The sequence below is a fragment of the Beauveria bassiana genome (assembly GCF_000280675.1).
Source record: "Beauveria bassiana ARSEF 2860 unplaced genomic scaffold BBA_S00009, whole genome shotgun sequence".
Classification (NCBI taxonomy): Eukaryota; Fungi; Ascomycota; class Sordariomycetes; order Hypocreales; family Cordycipitaceae; genus Beauveria; species Beauveria bassiana.
In genome coordinates this window covers 109,753-131,972 of record NW_007930844.1, presented here as the reverse complement: position 1 = coordinate 131,972, position 22,220 = coordinate 109,753, and the positions used below count along the sequence as shown (strand labels likewise).

Here is a 22,220-nt window from a genome sequence, read left to right as displayed (position 1 = left end):
CCACTCTACGAGTCTGCTTTTTCGCTTTTACCTACCTACCTACCTACCTAGGCACGAGTCGTCTGCCTTTGACTGCTCACGCCTGCTAGCCCGCCGCTCAAGAAGCTGACTCGCCCCGGGTCGCCCGCCACTCCTCCGTTCTTACGACCTACCTCCGTCGCTCAAACACATTTCTGCCTTTACTTTTTTCTTCACTCTCTGTCGGCCTCTTTTTGCTCGACCATGCCTCCCCTTTCCCGTCGGCGCCCTCGATCATGAACCTCTAACTCGTCCGGTCGCATTCTTCAGCCCGCCTGCACCTCATCTCATTTTCGCGTCCAGCCCGCCTCAAGCTTGATTGCCGCGCCCACCATCATGCCTGCGACCGCCGTTGAGCCTACAGAACAGGCTGCGACAGCCGCAGCCTCCAACGACGGTCCCAAGTCTGATATCGGTCAGTGCCCCAGAAATCTCACAACAAGATCCGCTCCCATTTATTACCGGCCTTTCTTCTTCCTTGATTTATTTCGCTTCTTGCTCCTGTACTTTACTGACATGGTTCCTATCATCTCCCCTGTAGCCTGCCTCATATGTCGCTCTCGCAAGGTATGTCGTCACCCCGACCGTCCGATCTTGTCCTCCGCGGCCTCATCACCCCGCTGAGCCTCGACGTTACTTCATTGTATTGCCAAGGCCCAAGAAAGAATACATGAAATCAAGAAAGAAAGAGCCATCCTTGCTAACATCTCTCTTGTCAGGTCCGATGCGATAGGTCCCTCCCCGACTGCCGCAACTGCTTGCGCCTTGGCGTCCCCTGCCCCGGATACGATCGCGAAAATGAATTCATATCTCGCAAAGAGCTGCAGAAATCCGCCGACGACATATTCCGCGCTGCGGGCGTTGAGAAGCGCAAGGTAGGCTCCTGCGAGGAATGCCGCGCATCCAAGCATCGCTGCACAAAGACCCGTCCTGCCTGTCGCCGCTGCATTTTGCGCAACCTCAAATGTACCTACCCCGGCAAACAAGATCGTGAGCCCTCCATCAGTGGCAGTCTATCTCCTGGCAAGCAAACACATGGTACCACGCCGACAAAGCAAGAGCCTCGCGATACCTATACTCCAATAGACATGCATCCTATACGGCCCGAACCCGATCAACGCCAGTTTCAACCTCTCAATCGCCAGAGTGTTCCTTCGGAGGAGCCCTTGCAGATGAACTATCAGCATGCCCAGTATCAGCTACCCCAGCTGCGTCATCACCAAGAATCCCCAAGCACACACGGCCACGCGTACAATCCCAATGCTGCACCGAATGGGTTAAACAATTATACTCACCAGCCCATGACCCACGATAGCTATCAAGTAACGCCATCACTTCCGAATATTCCACAGTATCAACCGCAACCGCCGCAACCCCAACAGCACATGCAGCCCCCGCAGAACCCCAAACCCCGGGCTGCTCTCCCCACTGTTTTGGCCCAGGAACCTGCAGGTGTCTATTCGGAACGGCTGCCGGAAAATCGCAGTTTCCGCGAAACACTCATCAAAACATACTTCAATCGGTCCGCCCCTCTGCGCAATCTCTCCTTCATCCATAGACCATCATTCATGAAATCGCTGGACCAAGATAGTGTCGTGCAGGACTATGGCGAACCTTTGCTCTACGTCATGTGTGCACTTGGGGCCCGGTGCGTTGTTCTAAACTTGTGCGCCATGAATTCGACAATACTAACCCTGATCCAGGCATTTATATTTCGATCATGTTGCCGAATGCGGCGAGCAGATGGTAGTTGACGCTAATCAAGTACCTGGCGAGAAATGGGCCGTCAAGGCTAGACAAGATGCCATGCGAGATCTTCATGCGCCCGATGTACACAATCTCATGGTATGACGACGGGACGACCCCTTTTTCATGTTGATCCGACTCTAACAAGTGAATAGACCATGGTGCTACTATGCGACTACAGCCTCCGCGAGGACAAAAACGCCATGGTCTTTGTCCTCATTTCCGTTCTATATCGCATGGTCCGGTTACTGGGCTTGGACTCGTATCGACCCTTGGACGTGAATGCCACTCCTACAGAAATTATGGAAAGAGAGAGTGAGATTCGGCTTGTTTGGGCATGCTACTACCTTGATGTTCTTGTCGGAAACGGAGTGGAAAAGAACCTCTGCTGGCGGGACGACGTCCCCTCGATTCCTTTACCATGCCCCGAGCAAAATTTCACTTCTCAGACGGCGTCGCAGCCATATTTTCTCGAAGAAATCGAGCAAAATGACATGTCAGAAGTCGTTCCGCATCTTGATTTTCAAGCACTCTCGATCCTGATCCTACGGCTTCGTTCCAAAGTCATGCAGTAAGTAAACGAAACTTATCTTGTCAAGTGAGCATCACTGACAGAAACAGCCTCATCCGAACCCCTGAAAAAGACTGCAAGGTCTGGGACAATGATTCGAAGTTTCTACAAATCATCCACCGTCTCGAAACCATCCTCGCCAAGCTCCCGGAAAAGTATTACATGACCGACATAAACATGTACATTCTCAGAGAAGACAATATCTTGGGAGCTGTATTTGTACTGCATTTGCTCATGCACGCAGTCATATTCGACCTGACACGAACATCTCTGGCTGGATTCAACTTTCCATTATCGAACGATTTCAAGGTTGCGCCAGAAGATTTCAAGACCAAGTGCCAGGATTTGTGCCGACATCACGCTATTGAGGTATCGCAACTCTTTCGCCGTGCTTTGTATATGGGACGAAGCGCTTGTGATGACTTGTTCTGCGTGGACGCGGCTTTTGAGTCCTCCAAAGTACAGCTTGTATATGCCGCAACCGTCAACCACAGCCCGTTTATCGTTCAGCAGACAAAGTCAAACCTCTGTACCAACATTGAATGTCTCCAAACATTTAGTCGCGATACCGCGACTCGAAATTCTGTGCTCCGCGCACTGCTTCCAATTTGCACACTGTTTGGGTTTCGGGAAATCGCCGAGAAATTTGCGCCAAGCGGAGAAGCGCCCGATGAGACGGAAGTTACTGGCTCGGCTGACATGCATCACTTGTCTCGGCTAGCACCGTTCCGACGAGGACGGTCCGAGCTACAACGGGCTTCACATACGTCGCACAGTCCCAGGACGTCGTCGTCGTCAAACGCATATCCGTCGCCGATGACGCAGTCGAGCCGAAACATGCCTCCGAGGAGTGCAAACAGTCACAACGCTCCGCCATTCAGTGGAATGATGCCAATGACTATGGATGGCAGCATGGGCCCCATGACACCGGGGACATCGCAGCGGCCGCCTTTACAAATTATGCCATCTGCGGGCGTCATGGCGCAGAATGGGGCCATGCTACAGCCCTCTATTGACGATTACATCAAGACGGCCGACGAAATGTCGAACCTGCTTACCTGGAACATGCCAGATCTTTCTCCCTGGTTTACGTTTGACAACGTGATGCTTCCAAGTTGAAGCAGGCCAGCTTGTGCAAGACGAGCTGTGGCGTATGACGAGGAGCTGGCCACGCTGGCGTCTGGCCTGCGCAGTTGGGGGCGTCCACGAGAAGCCAGCTCCAAGCAGGTGTCCAATCCGGTACATCTGATGCCTAGCTGCCTGATGGTAGCTTCACGCCAGCAACGGCATGTAAGCAGTGCCAAGAGGCTAACCATGGCAAAACGTATTGATCTCCCAGCGCCACGCGCAAGCTGCGCCCGGAGGAGACTGGGCGGAAGACGATTTTTCGAGGCTGACGACTGTGATTTATGCATGAAATCATCTGCTGCGTGCTTATCGAGGGTGGACAGCGCCTCATATTGGTCAGCTGAAAAAGTATTAGTTGGAGGCGCTGCTCGAGATGGAGCAAACTTTTTACCACAACAGCTTTTGTTATCAGGATTCGCATAGAGTGGCGTTGAATGAGCCGTACAGGGCTCTAGGAATCTATTTCTTGGTCAATGATGCAATGACAAATATTTAGATGTACAATCACAAATCTGGCTCGCGGCCACAATTCTTTTGCACTGCAAGTCTTCACTGCGCCCCGCATATGTAGTATTATGCGCGCACGCGCCCACAGTGCTTCTCCCCGTGGCTCGATGATACGCATGCAATGATGGCGTTTTGTATCTGACTGTCCGTACAGCAAATTGAAGAGCAACAGCGTCCGGCCTCCTACGGGCATAATTCACCCTCCACCGTCGACAATGGTAATGCAAAGTCAAGGCGGAAGTAGGCGGAACGCAAAGGTTGCGATAAAATCGGTGTACAGGTTGCAACTCGGGACCAGCCATATTGCATGTGGCTTTACACGCAATCATGATTATCTCATCTCGGATAGGGGCTGCAACGTGCATGATCTTACGCTGCTGAAGAAAATAAGCACTTTAACAAGCATGTAAGAAGAATTCAAGTGCTGACTTTACTGGATCCGGCAGGCGGCGCGGCGGAGGCTTTTGTTTGTCACTTGGACGGAAGTGGCTTAAACGAAATTGATGCAATTTTTTGTAATTGGCTTACGGATTACAAGATAACGAGGTTGCCATTCAGGTTCCCTACTTGCCTCCCTAATCGTGGCAAGAAATTTGGTTGGAGTGCTCGAGAGGAAAGGCTGTCTCGGCGGATGTGCGGTGCGGGCGCTCTTTGAAAGGGCCAGGGGGATCTACAAAGTATCAAACTAGACGTGGGGTGCAGATGCTATCTGGATCAAAAGACGTTTTCTGATGATTTAACCTCGTTTTTATCTCCTCTCTGAAAGATACAAAAAACAAGATGCGAGATTTGATGGTTTTCAAAGCTATCTGTGGCTGTGCTTCATTCAGGGCCGGCAGCGGCCAGGGCTGATTTGAGGTGGCGGCTGGGTGGGCCAAGGTCAGCCCACACCAGGTTCAGCTTGGAAAGCAAACGTGCGCAAGTTGGACAGCATCGCCGGCTGTTTATCTCGTCTCGTCGAGGCTGAAGTCTAGCCCCGTGGTGGGCTTGGCGGTCTTGGGTGATTTCGATGGGCTCGCTGACCTACGGGTGGCGCGGGAGGGCGGGCGGGCGGCTGGTGCGGGCGCACTGGAACGATGTTGTCTGGCAGCTTGCAATCTGGGAAGAGGTTGCGTTGTTGTTGTTGTTGTTGCTTTAAGTGCAAAGGCAAAATTCGAAATGGTTGGTTCTTGTTGTGCCTGTGGCATGCTCTCGGTTCCTACCTGCTTCCAGGCGGGCCTGCTGCGTTCGGTACCTACTTCGAGGCGGGCCTGCGAGCTTGGCAGGCCAGCCCACGCCAGCGCGGTCGGTACCTGCTAGGAAGAGGAATTGGTGCGATGGCTTGTTCCGTCTTTTTGGGGAGGAAAACCGGACCGGATCCCCCTAAAAGTGTGTCGAATTTATCCAAAACATGACTCTTGGCGCTCGGTGTGGTGCGTGTGGTCTCAGCCTCCCAAACCAAGATCTTAGTGGGTGGCCATGTCGCCGGTAGTTTTTCTCGCGAAATGATGAGCCGGAATGAGGGGCAGATTGTCAAAAAAAGCCACATGGGAAATATTGCTTCTCGAGTGCAGGTGATCAATGCATTTTTGGTTATTTATTTGTCGAGTATTTTCTTTTTATTGGGTGATTCGGACAGAGCTGGGGGCTATCGAAAACGAGGGAATGGAGCTGACGATTTGATAGGTTTCCAGGTGAAAGCTTCTCCACTGTGCAGCAACAGTGCAACAAGGTTAGTGGGGAGGGGGGGGAAGCACAGTTGGTGGCGGTAGATGAGGATGGCTGATCCGTATTACAGATTACATTGGGCATTGATTGTTATTTTTCTTTTTTCTTTGTTTATTCCAATCTCGTACTGTTTTTGAAAAGTGGCAAAAGACGATGAGATCTAGCAAACGATTCGTGCAGCAGGGCTGCCAGCTCGATCCAGGCTGAAGCAAAAAAGGCTGTGTCGAGACAAGACGAGACAGCGAGGCGCCAAGTGTTGAGGTGCTGGTTCCCAATGGTCTGTGGTTGGCAGAACCACTTTAACGGTTTGTGAGGATATCCACTCCGGCGGGCATGTGTGGAGGTGGAGGGGTTAAGGGGATGGACCATGTGTTTCTTCAGGGTTGATTTTTTTACATTATTAGACGATTTGATTATCTAATTCAATTGATTCTGTTGCGGAAAGAGCAGTTTGAGTGCTGTTTTTGTCGTCGTATTGGCAGAAGCGGCGGCTGCTCCACCGATGACACGAGAGTCGCCTCACGAAGATGTGGATACGGTTTTGTGTTGCCAAAAGTTGTCTCTTGTACGAAAAATATCGAACGAGACAGTGAGGCGATTACCTCTTGTGATTAAGGTGACTGACCCTCTTGTGGCCTTGTTTTTATTTAAACTCACCGAGACAGGCTGTCGTGCGACCGTCCATGCCGGCATGCAGGGTGACAGTGCTAGAGGAACCCCGCTCTTTTACTCGAGGCGGCTCGGTAGCGGCCAGCGGGGGGAAAAAGGCCTCGAAGCCATTTTTGACAGCTCTCGTCTAAATTTTAGCTTTGGGGCTGATGGAAGAGGTTGCCTCGGTCGATTTCCATGATAGCGGGCGTAGGCCGCCCTGAGGGAGACATGACATGCTGTGGCGCAAAGTTAAAAAATAATGGCATGATTGAGAGCGGGATTGAATCAGGTAACAAATATGGAAGGGGAATTCAAACAAGTAAGATGTTTGGAAGAGAAAGATTGGAGAGAAACAAACGATGTAGAATGGAAAGAAAAAATGAAAGAAGGAGAGAAACGAAGAATAACAAGGTCAAGTATTTAGACTGCAACATGCCATTGGCTCGGCAATAGCTGCTCTGGGACACACGTGTGCGGCAGGGTCAGCCGGGACTGGTTTCGGTGATTGAAGATGAAGACGCCAGTCGAGATTAGGCAGACGCCTCTTTCACCAGTACGGATCTTTTTCATCGTCTTTTTCTCCTTTGTCTCGATGCTTGATGCCTGACCCTGACCCTGACGATGCAATGTCACCAGTGTCACCATTTACCCACCTAGTGCAGTCGTGAGTCGGTCGCGCATCCATGCCACCGAATCCACCTAGAACCTTGACTCTGTCGCAATTGGTCGTCAGGACTCTACCAGTTTTGATCTAACCTTCTTTTTTAAACTTCTCTATTTTCCTCTCTATTTTTTTTCCTTTTTTGTGACGTCTATTTCATGCAATTCTACATGCAAAATGCAAAATTGGTTCGTCGTATTTTGAGTCGTTTTGTCTAGGCAGGTACTGGTCGTAAAAGTCGCACCTTCCTCATTGCTCACAAGGACCCAGCTCCAGCTCCAAAGCCAAAGTTATTATTAGCCAAATCTCCATAGTCCCTCTCTTTCTCTATCTCTTTCTTCCCCCCTCTCACCTTGGCCACTTTTCGACTTTTTTTTCACTACAAACGATTGCTCCCATTGGCTTTCATCATAGACTTTTTAATACATGTACACACATTATCGCGCATCCCCCCATCATCATAATCACCATCATCATCATCATCGTCGTCCTCATCAGCTCGGTCTCCCACCAGTGATCACCACGCAACGACGCTACACCTCTGCTCAGGAGCACTACGAATACATTAGTTGACATTCAACTACAGATTACTGACCATTTCATTCCTGCGCCGTCGCCGCCCGCAATACTGACTGGTCCGAGTAACTACGGATAGGATAGCCTCCGCCCGCCAAGCAAACGCCCAAATTTCTGGGACCCCAAAAAAAGGGCCTCGATCATTTGCGCCACCAACGTTATTCTCAAGCTATAACCAAAAAGACTATTAAAAAAAACCCCCCCCCCAAAAAACCAAAAAAGAACCGAAAAATAAAAAACGTCTTGGCTTCTTGGCCTTGACCTCATTGGCCCGTACCCCCGGCACTTGCACACTCGCCACGACTCAGTCCCTCCACCACCACGACTTGGGTCTCGACGATGCGCCATCCGCGCTATTGATTTGATCTCGTCTTTTTCGTCATTTTTCGTCTTCACTCTTTCTCAACTTTCTACCACATAAACTCTTTCCCACCCCTTCCTTTCTTTCTTGTACAACGTCAACGTTTGACCCCGCGGCAGCCAGCTCCTTCCTTCCCCGACAGTCAATTTCCTCCGTCATTATTGCTCGGAACATTGCTTGAATCATTGCTGGATCTGCTCCATTCATTGCTCCAGTCATCGCTTGAATCATCCCTTGACTTGGCATCATCGCTCGACTTGGCATTCTCGGCGCCTTCTCACAATTCCGGCACCTCCCTGTCGCCTCATACTGCAAACCTCCCGTATCTTATCGCCGCATTCTTCACCCACAGCTCGCGACATAGACGTTGCTCCTCCCGACTCGGCCGCCGCCCCAATTCACTTTTCCGCGAGCATGTTCTGAACCTCATTTATATCGTCCCGTTGTCATGCATCTGGCGCCACCATCTCAATTTCCGAATACCCATCGCTGCAGTCCTCGCTAGTTCGGCTTCGCCACCCTTTATTCTCTCTAGAGGCGCTCTGCTTCGAGAGCGTCTCCATCGCCATGAAGGCTCCCACACAGGCACCGTCACATTCACCCTCGCAGTCACCACATTCGCCTTCTACGCCGGCTACACCTTCACCCAATCTCGATCACGCTCTTCCACTTCCCTCACCCGCCTCACCCGCCTCCGAGTCCGTCTATACCCCAGCCGACGACATTCGCCCCTCTCCCGGCTCTAAGCTTGCCGACGACGACGAAAGCGACAGCCATGGGCCTGCCAATATGCATCTCCCACCACCAATGAAGACGATAGACCGCTTCAAGCATTTCAATGGCATGCTAGTCTTTTTCATGCTGTTGGTTTCCCTTCCCGCCTCACTTGCGGACTCGAATCTAATCACCCTTTAGATACATGGCGCTATGCGCCTTCAACTATGGCTTTGATGTCGGCACTTTTAGCGGCGTCCAAGGCATGCACAGTTTTTCCCGGCGCTTCGGCGAATACAACGAGAAGAAAAACGTCTTTGCAATACCCGCATGGCTCCTCTCCGTCATGACTGCCACTCCCTTTCTCGGAAAAGCTGTTGGCTGTGTCATTTGCGGACCAATTGCCGAGAAACGCGGTCGCAAATTCGCCATTTTCGGTCTCTGCATCTTGTCATTCATGTAAGCCTTTGATCAATTACCACAGCCCTCCCTTTTTACCTCGTTCCCTCCAACGCCCTTTTCCAGCTCACTTCTAACTGGACAGTGGCGTTACCCTCCAAACTACGGCCGCTTCGGCCGCTCAATTCACCGTCGGCCGCATCTTCACCTTTGCCATGACGGGCATGACCATTGTTGTCGTCCCCATCTTCCAAGCTGAAGCCTCGCCCCGCGTCCTTCGTGGCATGTTTGGCTCTACAATACAGGCCATGGTACTCTTTGGCCAAGTCATTTCCACTTTGGTCACATACGGCACCGAGACGATGAATAGTGCCGCCGGCTGGCGCATACCCATTGGCCTTCAGTTCATCGCCCCATGCCTGCTTTGCGGCATGCTCTACTTTTTACCGGAATCCCCTCGTTGGCTTCTCAGCCGCGGTCGGCGCGAAGAGGCCATTGAGAGTCTTGCCAAGTTTCGCAAAAGGACAACTCTTGAAGAAGTCGCCGTCGAGCTAGACGGCATTGCCCTTTCTCACAATCGAGAGAATCAGGGAACTTGGTCGGAAGTGTTTGGCCCAGAAAACCGTTTACGCACCGCCGTCGCCACCCTTGCCATGTTTGGTCAGCAAATTACTGGCCAGGCCTTTGCCTCGCAATACGCCGTCGTCTTTTACCAGTCGCAGGGCTTTGGAACATCTGCATTCCTCTTCAATGTCCTTAACAGCGTTATTAGTTTGCTCGCTGTTATGATCACATGGCTCTTTGTCGACTCGACCGGCCGCAGACCTGTTCTTTTACTTGGCGGCACTTTCATGGCAGTCTTCTTCTTCATCTTTGGAAGTGTCGGCAGCATCCACGAAGACAATAGAAGCCCAGCCATGACAAACCTCATGGTAGCTTGTCTCATGCTTTTCTACTTTTTCTACAACCTTTCATGGGCCCCTGTGTCTTTTATTGTCGTGTCGGAGATTGCGGCGCAGCGGGTTCGCGAAAAGACGAATCTTTTCGCCTGCGTGATATCCGTCCTGACCACTTTTGTCACTTCGTTCACGATCCCATACCTCATTTCTGACAAGTTTGCCAACCTCGGTGCGCGGGTTGGCTATATTTACGGATCTACGAGCCTCATCATGATTGTTGCTACGTACTTTTTCATCCCTGAGCTCAAAGGGCGGACACTAGAAGAGGTTGATCAATTATTCGCAAGCGGTATGCCTCTTCGTCAGTTTGGGAAGATTCCCACACGTAGCCCGCAAGACGCCTATCAGATTGAACAGGAGCGACAGATGCGGCTGGACGACGAGGCTCGACAAATGCAAACCGACATACCACTCGAGACAGTGGCGCAGCCAGATGGTACAAATGAAAAGGCATCACGAGTACAGACGGGGCACCAAGCTGTCTAAGGGGCCTATATATACTTTCTTTTGCGCATGGGAATTATGGCATAGCACTAGCACAGCGATGAAGACCACGTACCCAGTTTACGATGGCATTTTTAATTTAACATGAGCGTTTGATTCAAATTTTGTCTCGCTTGTTTGTACGACTTTTATGGAACCGTTGCAACGCCATGGCCCCTAGTTTGTGTAACGCCATCTAGGTCGGATCTGTAGATCTTGATCTTGATGTGGTGCATGGATCAGATGGGCTAGGATTAGGTATGACAATCCCTGGGCAAGAGCTTACTGATAGATCGGGTATGACAATCCTGGCAAGACATGTTGCAAGGTATAACATGACGTGTATCGGTAAAGAGAACTAGAATTAAGGTTTATATACTAATTGTTGCTGGGTTTCAAAAAAAAAAGACCAAATCCGGCAAATATTGCACCCCCGGCCCAGCAACGAAACTGACGCATCCATTCTGTCCCATCCAAGACGACCAAAATCGGCGACGAATCCAATTCCGCCTCGTTCAACGTTGCACAAATCATGTTGCTCATGTATTATCCTTTCCCAACCACATCACTCTATAAATTCAAAAGCGTCCCCCCCTGGCATGACTTTTTTTTACTTTTATAGCTTTTCCTTGAGAAAGTCTAGCATGTCTTGATATGTGACTGTGTGCGAGTAGCCAAAGTTGAGTCCATGCCCGGCGCCGGGTACAATGGTGGTGTTGAACGACTTGGCCTGCTTGAACATGGGTTCTGACATGGTGAGGATATTTGAGGCGTCGCTGCCCTGCATGGGCATGTTGCAGTTGCCGCCGCAAAAGGGCACGTCGTACTCGCCGGTAATGATGTAGACGGCGCCAGTATAGTTGCTCGGGGCGGCGGCGCCGTCGGCGACAGTCAGCAGCTCGCCGAGGGCGGCGGGCTGGCCGTGAGCGGTGGCGTCTTGCAGCATATCGGCGGAGAAGTCGCCGGGGCCAAAAAAGTCAATATGCACGCCAATGGAGGTTTTGGGGGCAATGTAGCCGGTGACGTACTGCTCCTTGAGGCGGGGGCTGACGGAAGCGACGGGGGCAAAGTCGGCGCCGAGGGCAAAGAGGGCCATGTAGGCCGGGGCCTGAGAGAAGCCGGTGAGAACAATGGCGTCGGTGATGTCGGGGTACTTGGAAGAGAGGGAGTAGGTCATGGCGGAGCCAAACGAGTGGCCGACGTGGACGGTGCGGGCGAAGCGGTGGCCCTCGAGGCCGCAGAGGTGGGCGTCGCGCGCGCGGAGGGTGAGCTGGTGCAGGGCCTCAACCTCGAGAGCGAGCTGAATCTCCTGAACGGGGTCGCCATGCGAGGATTGGGCGATGCCGAGGCGGTCCCAGGTGAGGGTGGAGTGGCCGGCATCGAGAGCGTGGGCGACGTACGAGTAGTTGTACGAGGCAAAGGGGTAGTCCCAGTAGGAACGGTCAAAGCCGACGCCGTGAGTGAGGATCTGAAGAGTAGAGGAAGGGCCCGAGGGAGGGTGGCAGATTGTGGCGGCGAGGGTGTAGTCTTTGTGGATGTGGGAGTCGTTCTGTGAGGGTGTGTGTTAGTTGTTGTGTTTTTGCAGTTGGCGTAAGTGAGGATTTAGAAACGCACGCTCGTAATGATCCGTGTCATGAAGTCACCGCCATGGCGTGTAAAGTCGAGAAAAAAGTTGGTCGTGTCGATTTCTTCGTCAGTGGGCGTATAGTCAAACGACTTGAGCGTTGTGTCAACAGTGACGGGAACGAGGATGTCGTGACAGTCTTTGCCGTTGTGAGCGGCGACGGCGGCGGTGACGAATGCCGCAGAGGCCAGAGCGAGCTTAAACATGCTATCAAAGGAAAAGAAAACGGACTGTGACTTTTGTTGTATGGAGAGGCGACGATGTTGTAGAGAGGGGGAGGGGGGAAAGAGAAACTCGTTCAAAAGAGGAAGGAACGGGGGAGGTGGTTGTTGTATAAGTAGGTAGTCATTAAACAACGTCAGGCACACCACACAAGGGATGGGAAGTAATGAGCTTACACGGGTCTTTCCTTGTTCATGGCATCTTTTTCTGTTTCTGGGAATTTGATTGAGAGGGAAATAAATGTCCCGGAGTCAAATGATTCAAAGTCCAACCCATCAGGCCTAGCCTCGACGCAAGCACAATGACGGTTTAGGTGTAGGTGTAGGTGGTGTGGTGTGGTGTTTTGCGCGCGCCGTGCCTTGCGTGGAGTTGCGATATACAAGTGTGGGTGGAGAAGAGGACGATCGCCGGCAAGGCTACAAAGTAGCATTGGGGGCAAAAAAGCCAAAGACACTGGGGGAGGGTGGGGGTGTGTTTAGGGTGGTTAGGGTGGTTACCAAAGATTGAAGAGAGAGAGAGAGAGATATTTAGAGAGAGAGAGAGAGAGAGAGAGAGAAAGAGGAGGACGTTGTTGATGAGAGAAGTCTTCCAAATCATGATGAGTTGTGGGGTGGTGGCGAGCTATGATTCCGCGCAACCACTACCGAAGCCGCCCAACTAATAATAATAATCTTGCCGCATTCGATCCGTTCCTGTTTTCGGGTCCCTAGATCAAAAGGGCCGTCTTTGCGTTGACATGGACAACCAACCCTTTTTCAGTCTAGTTCCAACTAGTTGGCAAGTGCATTCATGATGCTGAGACATGGTCTGGCTAGTTGCAGCAATGCAGGTAGTTGCAGGACCCGAAAGCGCTGTTGCGGTTGTTTTTGCCATTGCCGAGGTCTTGTAGAGATGCATTTTATTTTCTCTCTCATAAGCACATTGACGCTCGAACCTTGATTGGGTAGCAACTACAGGGAAAAATCATGTATTTGTCACTGTCCGTTCGCCGGAGCCACAACGTTCCGTTTTTCAATGTCGTCATGAAGCCTGACTACTACTACTACTACTTGGCAGATCACCAGATGTCCTGTCTATGAGGAGTATTTTTGCATGTTTCTGTAATTTCGAATCTCTGGCATCAAATTTTCCATATACTACCCCCCAAAAAAAAGGGTTTCGCTTGTTTTAGACATGGAGGGAGAAAGGAGCAAACTGGAACTGAACGGTTTTTCTTTCCTTGACGCGAGTACCCGAGGTCTTGGATTCCCGAGAGACACAAAAACCAAAACAAAAAGATAAACGGCCCGCCAACAAGAAAAAAGCAAAAAAGAGAAAAAGGGAAAAAAGACAACGTATGCGGGACGTTTTGGTTGAAAGCAGAGGGGGGGTGCGGCGCAGAAACAAAAACAAAATAAACAAGATGCAAGTCTCACATGTATGCGGATAAGGGCATCCTAAGGCCCTGGCGCTGGGACAATATGGGGTTCGTGCAGGGCGCACAATCATGGGGAAAACCTGGGACAAAAAAAAACCACTGCCGTTCTTCGGTTTTGACGGGTTCACGGGACACAAAGGTCATGGGGTGTTGCATTGGATAAGAGCCATTCGATTATATATAGAAGGTGACGGGAGAAAACTCCCGAGTTTCCGGGTTCAAGGTTTTTTTCGGGTTCAAATGCTGGGGTTTTTCTCTTGTCTCTGAGAAAACATGCAGATGACCAAAATAAATTCCCCCCCTGTACATGGGAACAAATTGAACAAGTTGGGCAGCGCCCCCCCCCTAGCTCTACCGGTGGCCGCCCTTTGGTTTTCCCCGAGGTTCTGGGAGATTTGGATTCAGCCCTTTCCAGTTCGGCCATGACAAATGGCCCTCCTCTCTCTCTGTCTCTTGGCTGTTGTAGTTAGCTCCCTAGAGGAAAAACTGTTCAAAGAGCGCTCAAAAATAGATGACGTCGGCAAGCTGGGTTGGCACCCACGGCCGCTACGCAAGATCGCGACATCGTTCGGGAATGGCTTCTACTGCTTTGGGGTTCGTCTTTGACCGTCATGTCATGGACTAAAAACCATCAATCATCATGATAGTATCCTAGGCCTATGTATCCGGTATGGTGGGAACATTTCTTTAGCGGCGGGAGATGAGAAACAAGCCGTTCTTTGGCGTGTGCATACAGCTCAGTCCATGCACCTTGCTTGATGCGGCAATGTATGACTAGAAACTCCTATTTGAATTTGAATTTGAAATTTTTAGTTAATTTTCTTCCACTTCTTGACTTCTTTACACTTCACCGCCAGTTTTTATATACTATTAATAAACTAATAACATGCCGTCGAGGGGCTGACGTTGTGACATGCATGCGGCGTTGAATTTCGTCACTAGCCTACCTGCAGACGGCCCCCGAGTCAATGCAAGTGTGCTGCATGGGCCGCCTCATGGCCCTGGCGTGCCTGGCCTGGCTACTTGGTTGTTCGAGTACATGACGGGCCCAGGCAGCAGCCTCGTGGGTGAAACATGGCATAACTAGCACAAGGCATACATTCTCGATGCTTGCATGCAAGAACGATCATAGAAGACCGAGTGCAGCCAAGGCTTTCAATGCAGGTGAGCTTAGACGAAGAAAATAAAACACACTGGCCAGCACAGCCTGTAAATGTATAAGATGATAAGATAGATCCGGGCGCATGATCAAACAGTACGCGGAAAGGCTCCAATGTTGCATTCCTTCGATCGGCAACGCCACCAAACAAGCCACCCATACATACCAGCTCTCCCGCCAAATCCTGCAACGCCCCCATCCATCGTCCACCCCGCAAACTGTTGTTCGGAACCTCTTGACGTAAGCCATCCATCCGAATTCGTGATACCGCGCAGGTGGGCGGTCCCTGCTGCTGCTGCTGCTGCTGCTGCTGCTGCTGCGCGCCGACCACCCCGCGCCCGGTGCTTTCGTCCAAATCCAACGACGAACAACGACGTGGCTTGCTGCTGCTGCTGCTGCTACTGCAGCTTACCTCCAATCGCGCAGACGACAAATCACTGCTGCCTTGTCGTCCCACCCGCCTTCTTTTTCTTCTTCTTCTTCTTCTTCTTCTTCAGCCTGATCGTCGCACCCCGTGACCATCTCGCACGAGCTTCTTCACGGACCACCACTGCCACCGCGGGGAAGGGGGGGCTCGCTGCGGGGAAGATGTCAAGGATAAGACGGACAGGAGGACTAGTGTTGGCACTGCCGCGGGAGATCTCGGTATGAAGCTGTACGAGGCCGTGGCGCATGGGACGGCGAGGCGGTATGCGAATTTGGATAGTTGGTGACTGGAGAGACGCTGCTGTTGGAAATAGACCATTACGGCTGGCAAATGGCGTTCTTTCTGTATATATATATATATATATGCACGATTTTCATCATCCGTCCAGGCAGAGAGATTAGACATGTACTTGCTATCCTCCCCCACCACCAAAGCCCATGACTCTCCATTTCGAGTTTTTTCTCAAAGGCTCCGATTCTGCAAAGACATTATACGGGATGGGTTATATGCACCGAACCCCTAACAACAAATTCGAGGTTTCCGGGGATGACATGTCACTCGGGGGGGGAGTGGGGCCGTACCGGCGAGCTGGCCCCCCCGGTACCTGCCGAGTTAGAAAAGGTCTCCGAGATGGGCGCATTTCGCCAGGAATTATAAGCTTCGAGATGAAGTTTTCTATACTTTGAAAGCGTACGTCGACACTAGTCAAAATATGCTCATTTTAGTTTTGTATTCGATACAACGATAAGGGCCACGCGACCCAAGAGCCTCTGGTTAAATGACGGATGCCTGGCCATCAGGGTGACTCAAAGTGCTACAAGTCGACAACTCGCAAGCACGTCAACAAGCAGCAGTCGATGCATTTATGCTTTACTTTCGGCAAGAGGATCCCTAGTCAATAGTACAATTTACATGTCTAGACCCTGTTATATTTGATACAAGCAATAAATTGCACAAGTCTGTACAAGTCTGAGTGCCCGCCAAGAAAACATTGTATCCCAGCCTTGTGGCCTTGATCAATAATAGAGTACACTTGTTACGCAGAAACTCCATTTCCCCAAAACAACGTTAAATCACAACGCCAAAGAGCCATGCTGGGCTTATGAGGACCGTCCGTAGATGTATGCGCCTCGTTTCCAATATCCTTGCAGGGCCCCAATGGAGCGCGGAGGGTTCTCAGCGAACCTGTTACAAGTCGTCGCCTACCACGACCCAAGCAGCCAATGATGGATCGGCAACAGAGTTTTGAGAACTCTCGGGTGTATCGTGAAATTCGCTCTCATTCACGACATCGTATTCATCACAATCTGGCATCAGATCAGGAGGCTGCGACGCGTCAATGTCGACAGAGCCCTGCGAGCCGGCCAGTTCGTAAATGACCCGGAGAGGAGGGTTCGCAGAATTCGCCGAGTCATGAGAAGATGCATGTAACATCATCCCTTCTGGAGAAACCTGTTGAGTTGGAGAGCTGAAGCGCGCAATAGCCTCGTCGTTCCCAATGTCGGAAAAGGGGAGATCGAGATGCAAAGGCCACTCTAAAGAGTACATGCCGCCATTATCGATCATGTTCTTGGCATTCTTGCGTGCTCGCTTAGCCGGACGGATAATGTAGGTTGGCTCGCTATGGGAAATGCTGTTGAGATCGAGCGTGTTCTTGACATCCTCGCTACTGTTGTAGAGAATACCCCGGTGATAGAGTTCGGCAACTTGAGCGTCCTCGGAAGCAGTGCATCGTCGTATTGAGACTTTGGATGTAGAGGAATCATAAAAGGCTTCTTGACGCTCAAGTGAGGGTCTGCGGTAGTGGTTGCGTTCACCCGGCAGAGGAATACCACTGCGGGCCAGAGCAACGGCGTTATCGAGGTCCTTGGGCGAGTATGCACCGCGGGTATGTGGGCGACGGCCACTTCGAGCCTCGGCGGGCGCCCTCAGTCTCCTTGTTTGGAAGCTCTTAGCATCGTTGTTGTAGGCATTCTGCAGCTGCCTTTCAAAGTGATGGTACCAGGCTGAAGGCTCGAGAGTGCTCAAGACGGGGCACAAGCGCGAACTGGAATATCTCGCACATTCAAAGCCCTCTCTCCAGCAGACCTGAGGGTCATTTTCTTTGGCGAGATTTCTTGCCCGACGACGAAGCTCGTGAGCCCATGAAGAAAGAGGAGCGGTATACGGGTGAGAAACCGCGCCAAAGTGGCCGTTCTCGAAGATGGCGTCGGGTAGATCCGATGTTGATCTCGCGTCCATGATGTGTGTAAGAATGTTATAAGAGCGTACTAGGAAGATGATTGGAGAAGGATGATAGAACTGAGCAGCCTTTGCTGTAGGTTGGCCGATGAGCAAACGTCGGACGGAGAGGGCTGAGTAGGTGGGCGGGTAGGTAGATGTAGAAGACGGGGCTCCAGTTGTCGAGCAGTCAAACGCGCCAGCGAGTTTAGTGAGGGCGGATAGGTCACAGGGCGCAAAAGGTGCGATCAAGGGTCGTCGTCGCAACGTTGTCGTTGTGAAACTGGGAGAAGCAGAGCGAAAGCAGCGGTGCAACAGTACGGCGAGGGGTGATGACTGGGTATATAGAGTGGCCCGCACTGTCCCTTTTTATTGAGACCTTGGAGCGCTCGAGGAGGCGAGGAGGCGAGGAGGCGAGGACCAGCGCCTGGGGGGAGGGTGCTCGGGTCGACGGGTTCGGGTGCAGAGGCGAAACTGGGGGATGCTGATTGGTCCATGTTGATGTCATAAGACCGTGCTGTTATCTTGGGTGCGAAATTGAGGCGGCGCATGACCGTGACTCACAGCCTTTCACCTATGGCGCCAGCGTGTGACTCGGTGGCGCAGTCACATAGGACTCAGGAGTGCCAGCAACAGTCGCCCAATGCTCAAGTACCTCCCCTCGTTGCCAGTACAACAAGGCTGATTAACCAAAAAGTTGTGTCCCGATTCTCTCAGTCTCGCTCATTTCTACGAATTCTTCTCCGTCATCCTTCCCACATCTCCTCGGGCCCCGGGTTCCAGGCCTAAAAGCTGGCCGTCACTTCCAGCTCAGCCTCGTCCGTCACACAATCACATGCGCCACGCTTGAACCATGTGCCTGTAATCAAGGCCGCTTATGTAATCATTTGTCCTCTTACACTCGCAGTTTCACTCTGTGCCCGCGCGTCGCAGGTAAAAAGTCCAGAAAAAAATTTCACTTCTCATGACATACTTCGTACAATAAAAAAATCGATCTCTCGAGGACTGCATCTCGTCTTGTCGATGTCTTGTCGAATCCGGTGGTTGTGTATCAGCAACGCCAGCACAGCAGCCCAACTAAATGGCTCCAACTCGCCCCAGCTGACGGGTAGCAACCTCGTAGGCACCAGCCGCCTGACATTGAGGTGTCGTAGCATTTAGGCAGATGTTGATTCTAGAACTCGATTTAAAAGATGCTTGTTCTCGCAATGATGGCAGCCTGAATATATCTGCCTAAGAACTTACTTGGCCGCCACACCTGGCCAAGTTAGGCATCTGTGGTAACGTCGGCGACTTGAACCGGTGTGCATGGGCCCGATCCATACAGAATCTCTTCAAGAATCTCTGTAGCAACCATCTGAAGACTGATATTGAAGGGTCATTTATTCTCAGTCCGTCGTATCTATTGCGCTGTAGTGATGTTTATTGATGGATTAGCCACCATACCATACAAATCAGTGTCATGGCTCAGGTCACAAGTTCACTAACTTTCGAACAAGAGAACCAAATGTAGTTGAAACTTTTCGCTTGTGTATCGGCTTACACTGTCGTCCATACACCGGCCCTTCGGGCAGCGATCATTAGGCACGTCGATGAGGCTCGACACCATCCTGGGCTCGTGAGAGACTGCCATGGCAAGGCCCGCCATGATGATGCAGTGTGCCCTAGGAAGCTGCATACGGGCTGCCAATAGAGAACATAGATGATAGCTAGAAACGGAAAAATCGGAGCCCCGAGCCTTCTTGTCGCATTTTCTGGGTTCGTTGGCTCACTTGTGTATTTCCAACGTGAATGCTCCCGATTCTCGACCCCCAATGCCGCCATACAGGATGAAATATTTCGTTCAGAGTTCGACTAATACAGCCATCAAGGAATATATGACACAGGATTTGTGCCCATATATAACCTCAATCCATGAATCCGCGGGTCTCGATGTTGCTAAGTCCCCCATTCTAGCCCTTGTCTACGGTGCAAGTTTGGGGTGACGATGGAAGCGTGAAAGAAGTGACAATTTTCCCAGAGCTTATGTCTTAGATACAGCTCATACATCCACTCGAGCATTATTGCGTCTCTGGTGCGGATCCTGTTCTGTTCGATTCGCATTCTGGCCCGCTTCACATGTTGTGCCTCTAGCATCGTGTCACCAACCATACTAGAGAGCCGCAATCGACTCTGTCACAATCACATATGGGTTTGAAATCTCATGAAATGATACTTTGACCATCAGCAGTTTGCGTTCTGCGTGCTCTTGTTCTCTTCTAATAGTTCGTGTATCGTAGCCTCTACAGACTGTGATGCTCCGTGGCAGGCATGAGACGCACAACAAGGTTGCCAGTCTGAAACGCTAATTTGATATTACCTACATCATTACTACTTGATGGTTCTGTACCTGCTGATATATTCCTCTTAAGCGTGAGGGGTCGAGATCTTGAACCGCCATCAAGTGACGAGATGAAACGAAGCTTGGCCACCACTTTCGGCGCCTGAACGGTACTTCCTCGAACTTTAGCTCGGGAAACCAATTGAAAAAAAATGTAAAATCTAGGATAAGTTATCATTCAAGGCAGATGAGAACAAAATTGCACACCGTAGAAGGCTTTTGCACCTCGGTGCGTGCAATACAGTTGAAGAATTTGTGTATGTTCACAATTGTACTTGTCGAAAGAGAACGGCTTTACCGCACTCAACAAGTTCATCACACGCGTGGTAGGCGAAGAATTCTATCGAAGAGCTCGCATATTGTATACGGCCTTCCGTGATTACGCGAAGCATGAGTGATGTAGGCCTTGAAGACGACTCGTTTCTAGTCAACAAAGACTGCAAAGCTAGGATCATTCTTCATCAGGAATTGGAAATGACCCGGGTACCCGACAATTACATCTATTCCGGCCATGAAAACTTCTCCATCGGAGCTGCCCGATGTGCCCGACATCGGGCCTCGCATTATGCTCCGGGGTGAACCAGCATCAGCCCAAACCGGGTTCATCGCGGGGGCTGTCGCCAACGGCTGCTCTTGGGCGTTGATACTGGCAAAAGCTGATTGTAGGGGAACGAGGACGAGGCTCTCGACCATGTAGGGCGTGGAAAAGAGGAGCTCAACAAATGGTGTCGAATTATGTCTCCAGGTGATCAGAGGGGCGGAGTGCTTCCCCATGGGGCCCCATGTTTCAAGTATTCGCCAGTCTCTTTTGCTGCATTGCGTTGCCCCTCTGTTGGCCGTCGATTAGCAAATGTAAATGTAAATTGAGGCACCGTGGGTACATGTCACATAAGCGTAATTGATTTGCCGCTTGCGAATCAAACTGCTGCATCGCGGTCCGCGCCATCAGCCTCATCGCCCGGGGGTCCGCTGACCGCGCCCTTTCGAACATCTCATGGCGATCCACACAGATAGCAAAAGTCGGTTCGCGTCGGGCCAGGACAGATAATAATGAATACAGACCCCCGTCATAAATCCTACTGGTAGCCAACTTGGACCTTGACCTGTGTCATGTCCCGCACTAGCAGAGCTGCAAACCTGATGATCATGGGGTAATGAAAAACAAAGGCCCACCAACAAACAGTGTTGCAGTGCAGCTTTCTCGAACTTCCCCGCACTGAAGATGGGCCTTGTTTACCGTATGTAGAACCACTAATCCAGTGGCGTTGGTAGTGACCATGTTATCCAGCTCTGCACTGCTTGTGCAAGACTGCAATTCAAAATGAGACGGACCCATGCCCTTGCTAAGGCTCCATGCTGGGATTGTCGACCGTCGCAACGAACGCCGTCGTTGATTATTGGAGAATTTGACCAGAGCAATTACTGCCATACTGGTTGTGATGCTAGGAAAGCAACCACGCACATTTCCAAAATTGCGCAGCAGAAATGCAGGCGTCTCAGCAGCCCTTGTCCCGAGCTGCCGACTTGTCGTGCGTATCGCCGAGGATTCAGAAACTTCTCGAGCAAGCCACTTGTGCGGGCCACTGGGTCTCCCCATACCGCCGTAATTGTTGCTAAATAGTCAATCTTTAAAGTGTGGACTGGAGATAAATAGTGGTCGTTGCAATAGCAATTTGGTAACGTGACATGTTGTTCTGAATTCGACTTTGCTTGGCTCTTATCAATTGCCGATCTGGTGAAGAATTTTGCTCGGGATATGAAGATTTTTTTTCTTACCTTTTTTGGACGGGCGCCACGGCGCCGATTGGTCATTATGCAAGCCATGTTTTGTGCATTTGTCGAATTCCAAGCCGGCTCCAAGCCGCGGTGCATGGCTTGGCTTGACTAGCACGGCCGCCACCGGGATTCGCAGATAGAGAGATTCTCAGGCTAGCGGCCGCAGCGCGTTCTCAGAGACGGCCAGGCCGAGTCGATGGGGGAAGCGGAAAGAACAAAAAAAATTACAGTTGCTTGTCCAAGTCGCAGTGGTTCCGGAACACCCTGCAGGAATAGCGCGGTGCGTATACAAATAGCGTGGGCTCAGTGACGCAAGGTCCTTGTGGTGTCGGCCAACAAATGCAAAGCATCGGGCCATAGTCGTGTGGCACTCGCATCTGAAAAAGGAAAGTTGCCAGCTTGACAATTAGTTCTGCAGCGCAGTCTTCTCCGCTCCCTCAGCCCCTGTAGTTATTAGGTAGCGCCAACAACTGCATGGAGAGAAGGTCAAGGGTCCATGACTCTACCAGCAACT

At 51.2% G+C, this 22,220-nt stretch overlaps 5 protein-coding genes across 5 annotated transcripts; 2 read left to right on the top strand and 3 right to left on the bottom strand.

The window, feature by feature from the left end:
• Positions 1-354: 354 nt before the first annotated feature.
• BBA_04034 (Putative Zn(II)2Cys6 transcription factor) lies at positions 355-3,454 on the top strand (the record flags this gene model as incomplete). The annotated part of the gene is made up of 5 exons (XM_008599131.1): positions 355-585; positions 738-1,666; positions 1,722-1,863; positions 1,920-2,335; positions 2,386-3,454. The coding sequence occupies 5 exons, from the start codon at positions 355-357 to the stop codon at positions 3,452-3,454; spliced, it is 2,787 nt and encodes a 928-aa protein (XP_008597353.1).
• A 5,039-nt stretch (positions 3,455-8,493) lies between these two features.
• Positions 8,494-10,484, top strand: BBA_04033 (General substrate transporter; the record flags this gene model as incomplete). The annotated part of the gene is made up of 3 exons (XM_008599130.1): positions 8,494-8,789; positions 8,842-9,099; positions 9,185-10,484. 3 exons carry the CDS (start codon positions 8,494-8,496, stop codon positions 10,482-10,484), a joined length of 1,854 nt encoding a protein of 617 aa, XP_008597352.1.
• A 613-nt stretch (positions 10,485-11,097) lies between these two features.
• BBA_04032 (hydrolase, alpha/beta fold family protein) lies at positions 11,098-12,311 on the bottom strand (the record flags this gene model as incomplete). Its single annotated transcript, XM_008599129.1, has 2 exons — positions 11,098-12,030; positions 12,096-12,311. 2 exons carry the CDS (start codon positions 12,309-12,311, stop codon positions 11,098-11,100), a joined length of 1,149 nt encoding a protein of 382 aa, XP_008597351.1.
• Positions 12,312-16,518: 4,207 nt separating this feature from the next.
• On the bottom strand, positions 16,519-17,571 carry BBA_04031 (uncharacterized protein; the record flags this gene model as incomplete). The annotated part of the gene is made up of 1 exon (XM_008599128.1): positions 16,519-17,571. One exon carries the CDS (start codon positions 17,569-17,571, stop codon positions 16,519-16,521), a length of 1,053 nt encoding a protein of 350 aa, XP_008597350.1.
• Positions 17,572-18,627: 1,056 nt separating this feature from the next.
• Positions 18,628-19,198, bottom strand: BBA_04030 (uncharacterized protein; the record flags this gene model as incomplete). The annotated part of the gene is made up of 3 exons (XM_008599127.1): positions 18,628-18,684; positions 18,796-18,960; positions 19,094-19,198. The coding sequence occupies 3 exons, from the start codon at positions 19,196-19,198 to the stop codon at positions 18,628-18,630; spliced, it is 327 nt and encodes a 108-aa protein (XP_008597349.1).
• Positions 19,199-22,220: the final 3,022 nt, after the last annotated feature.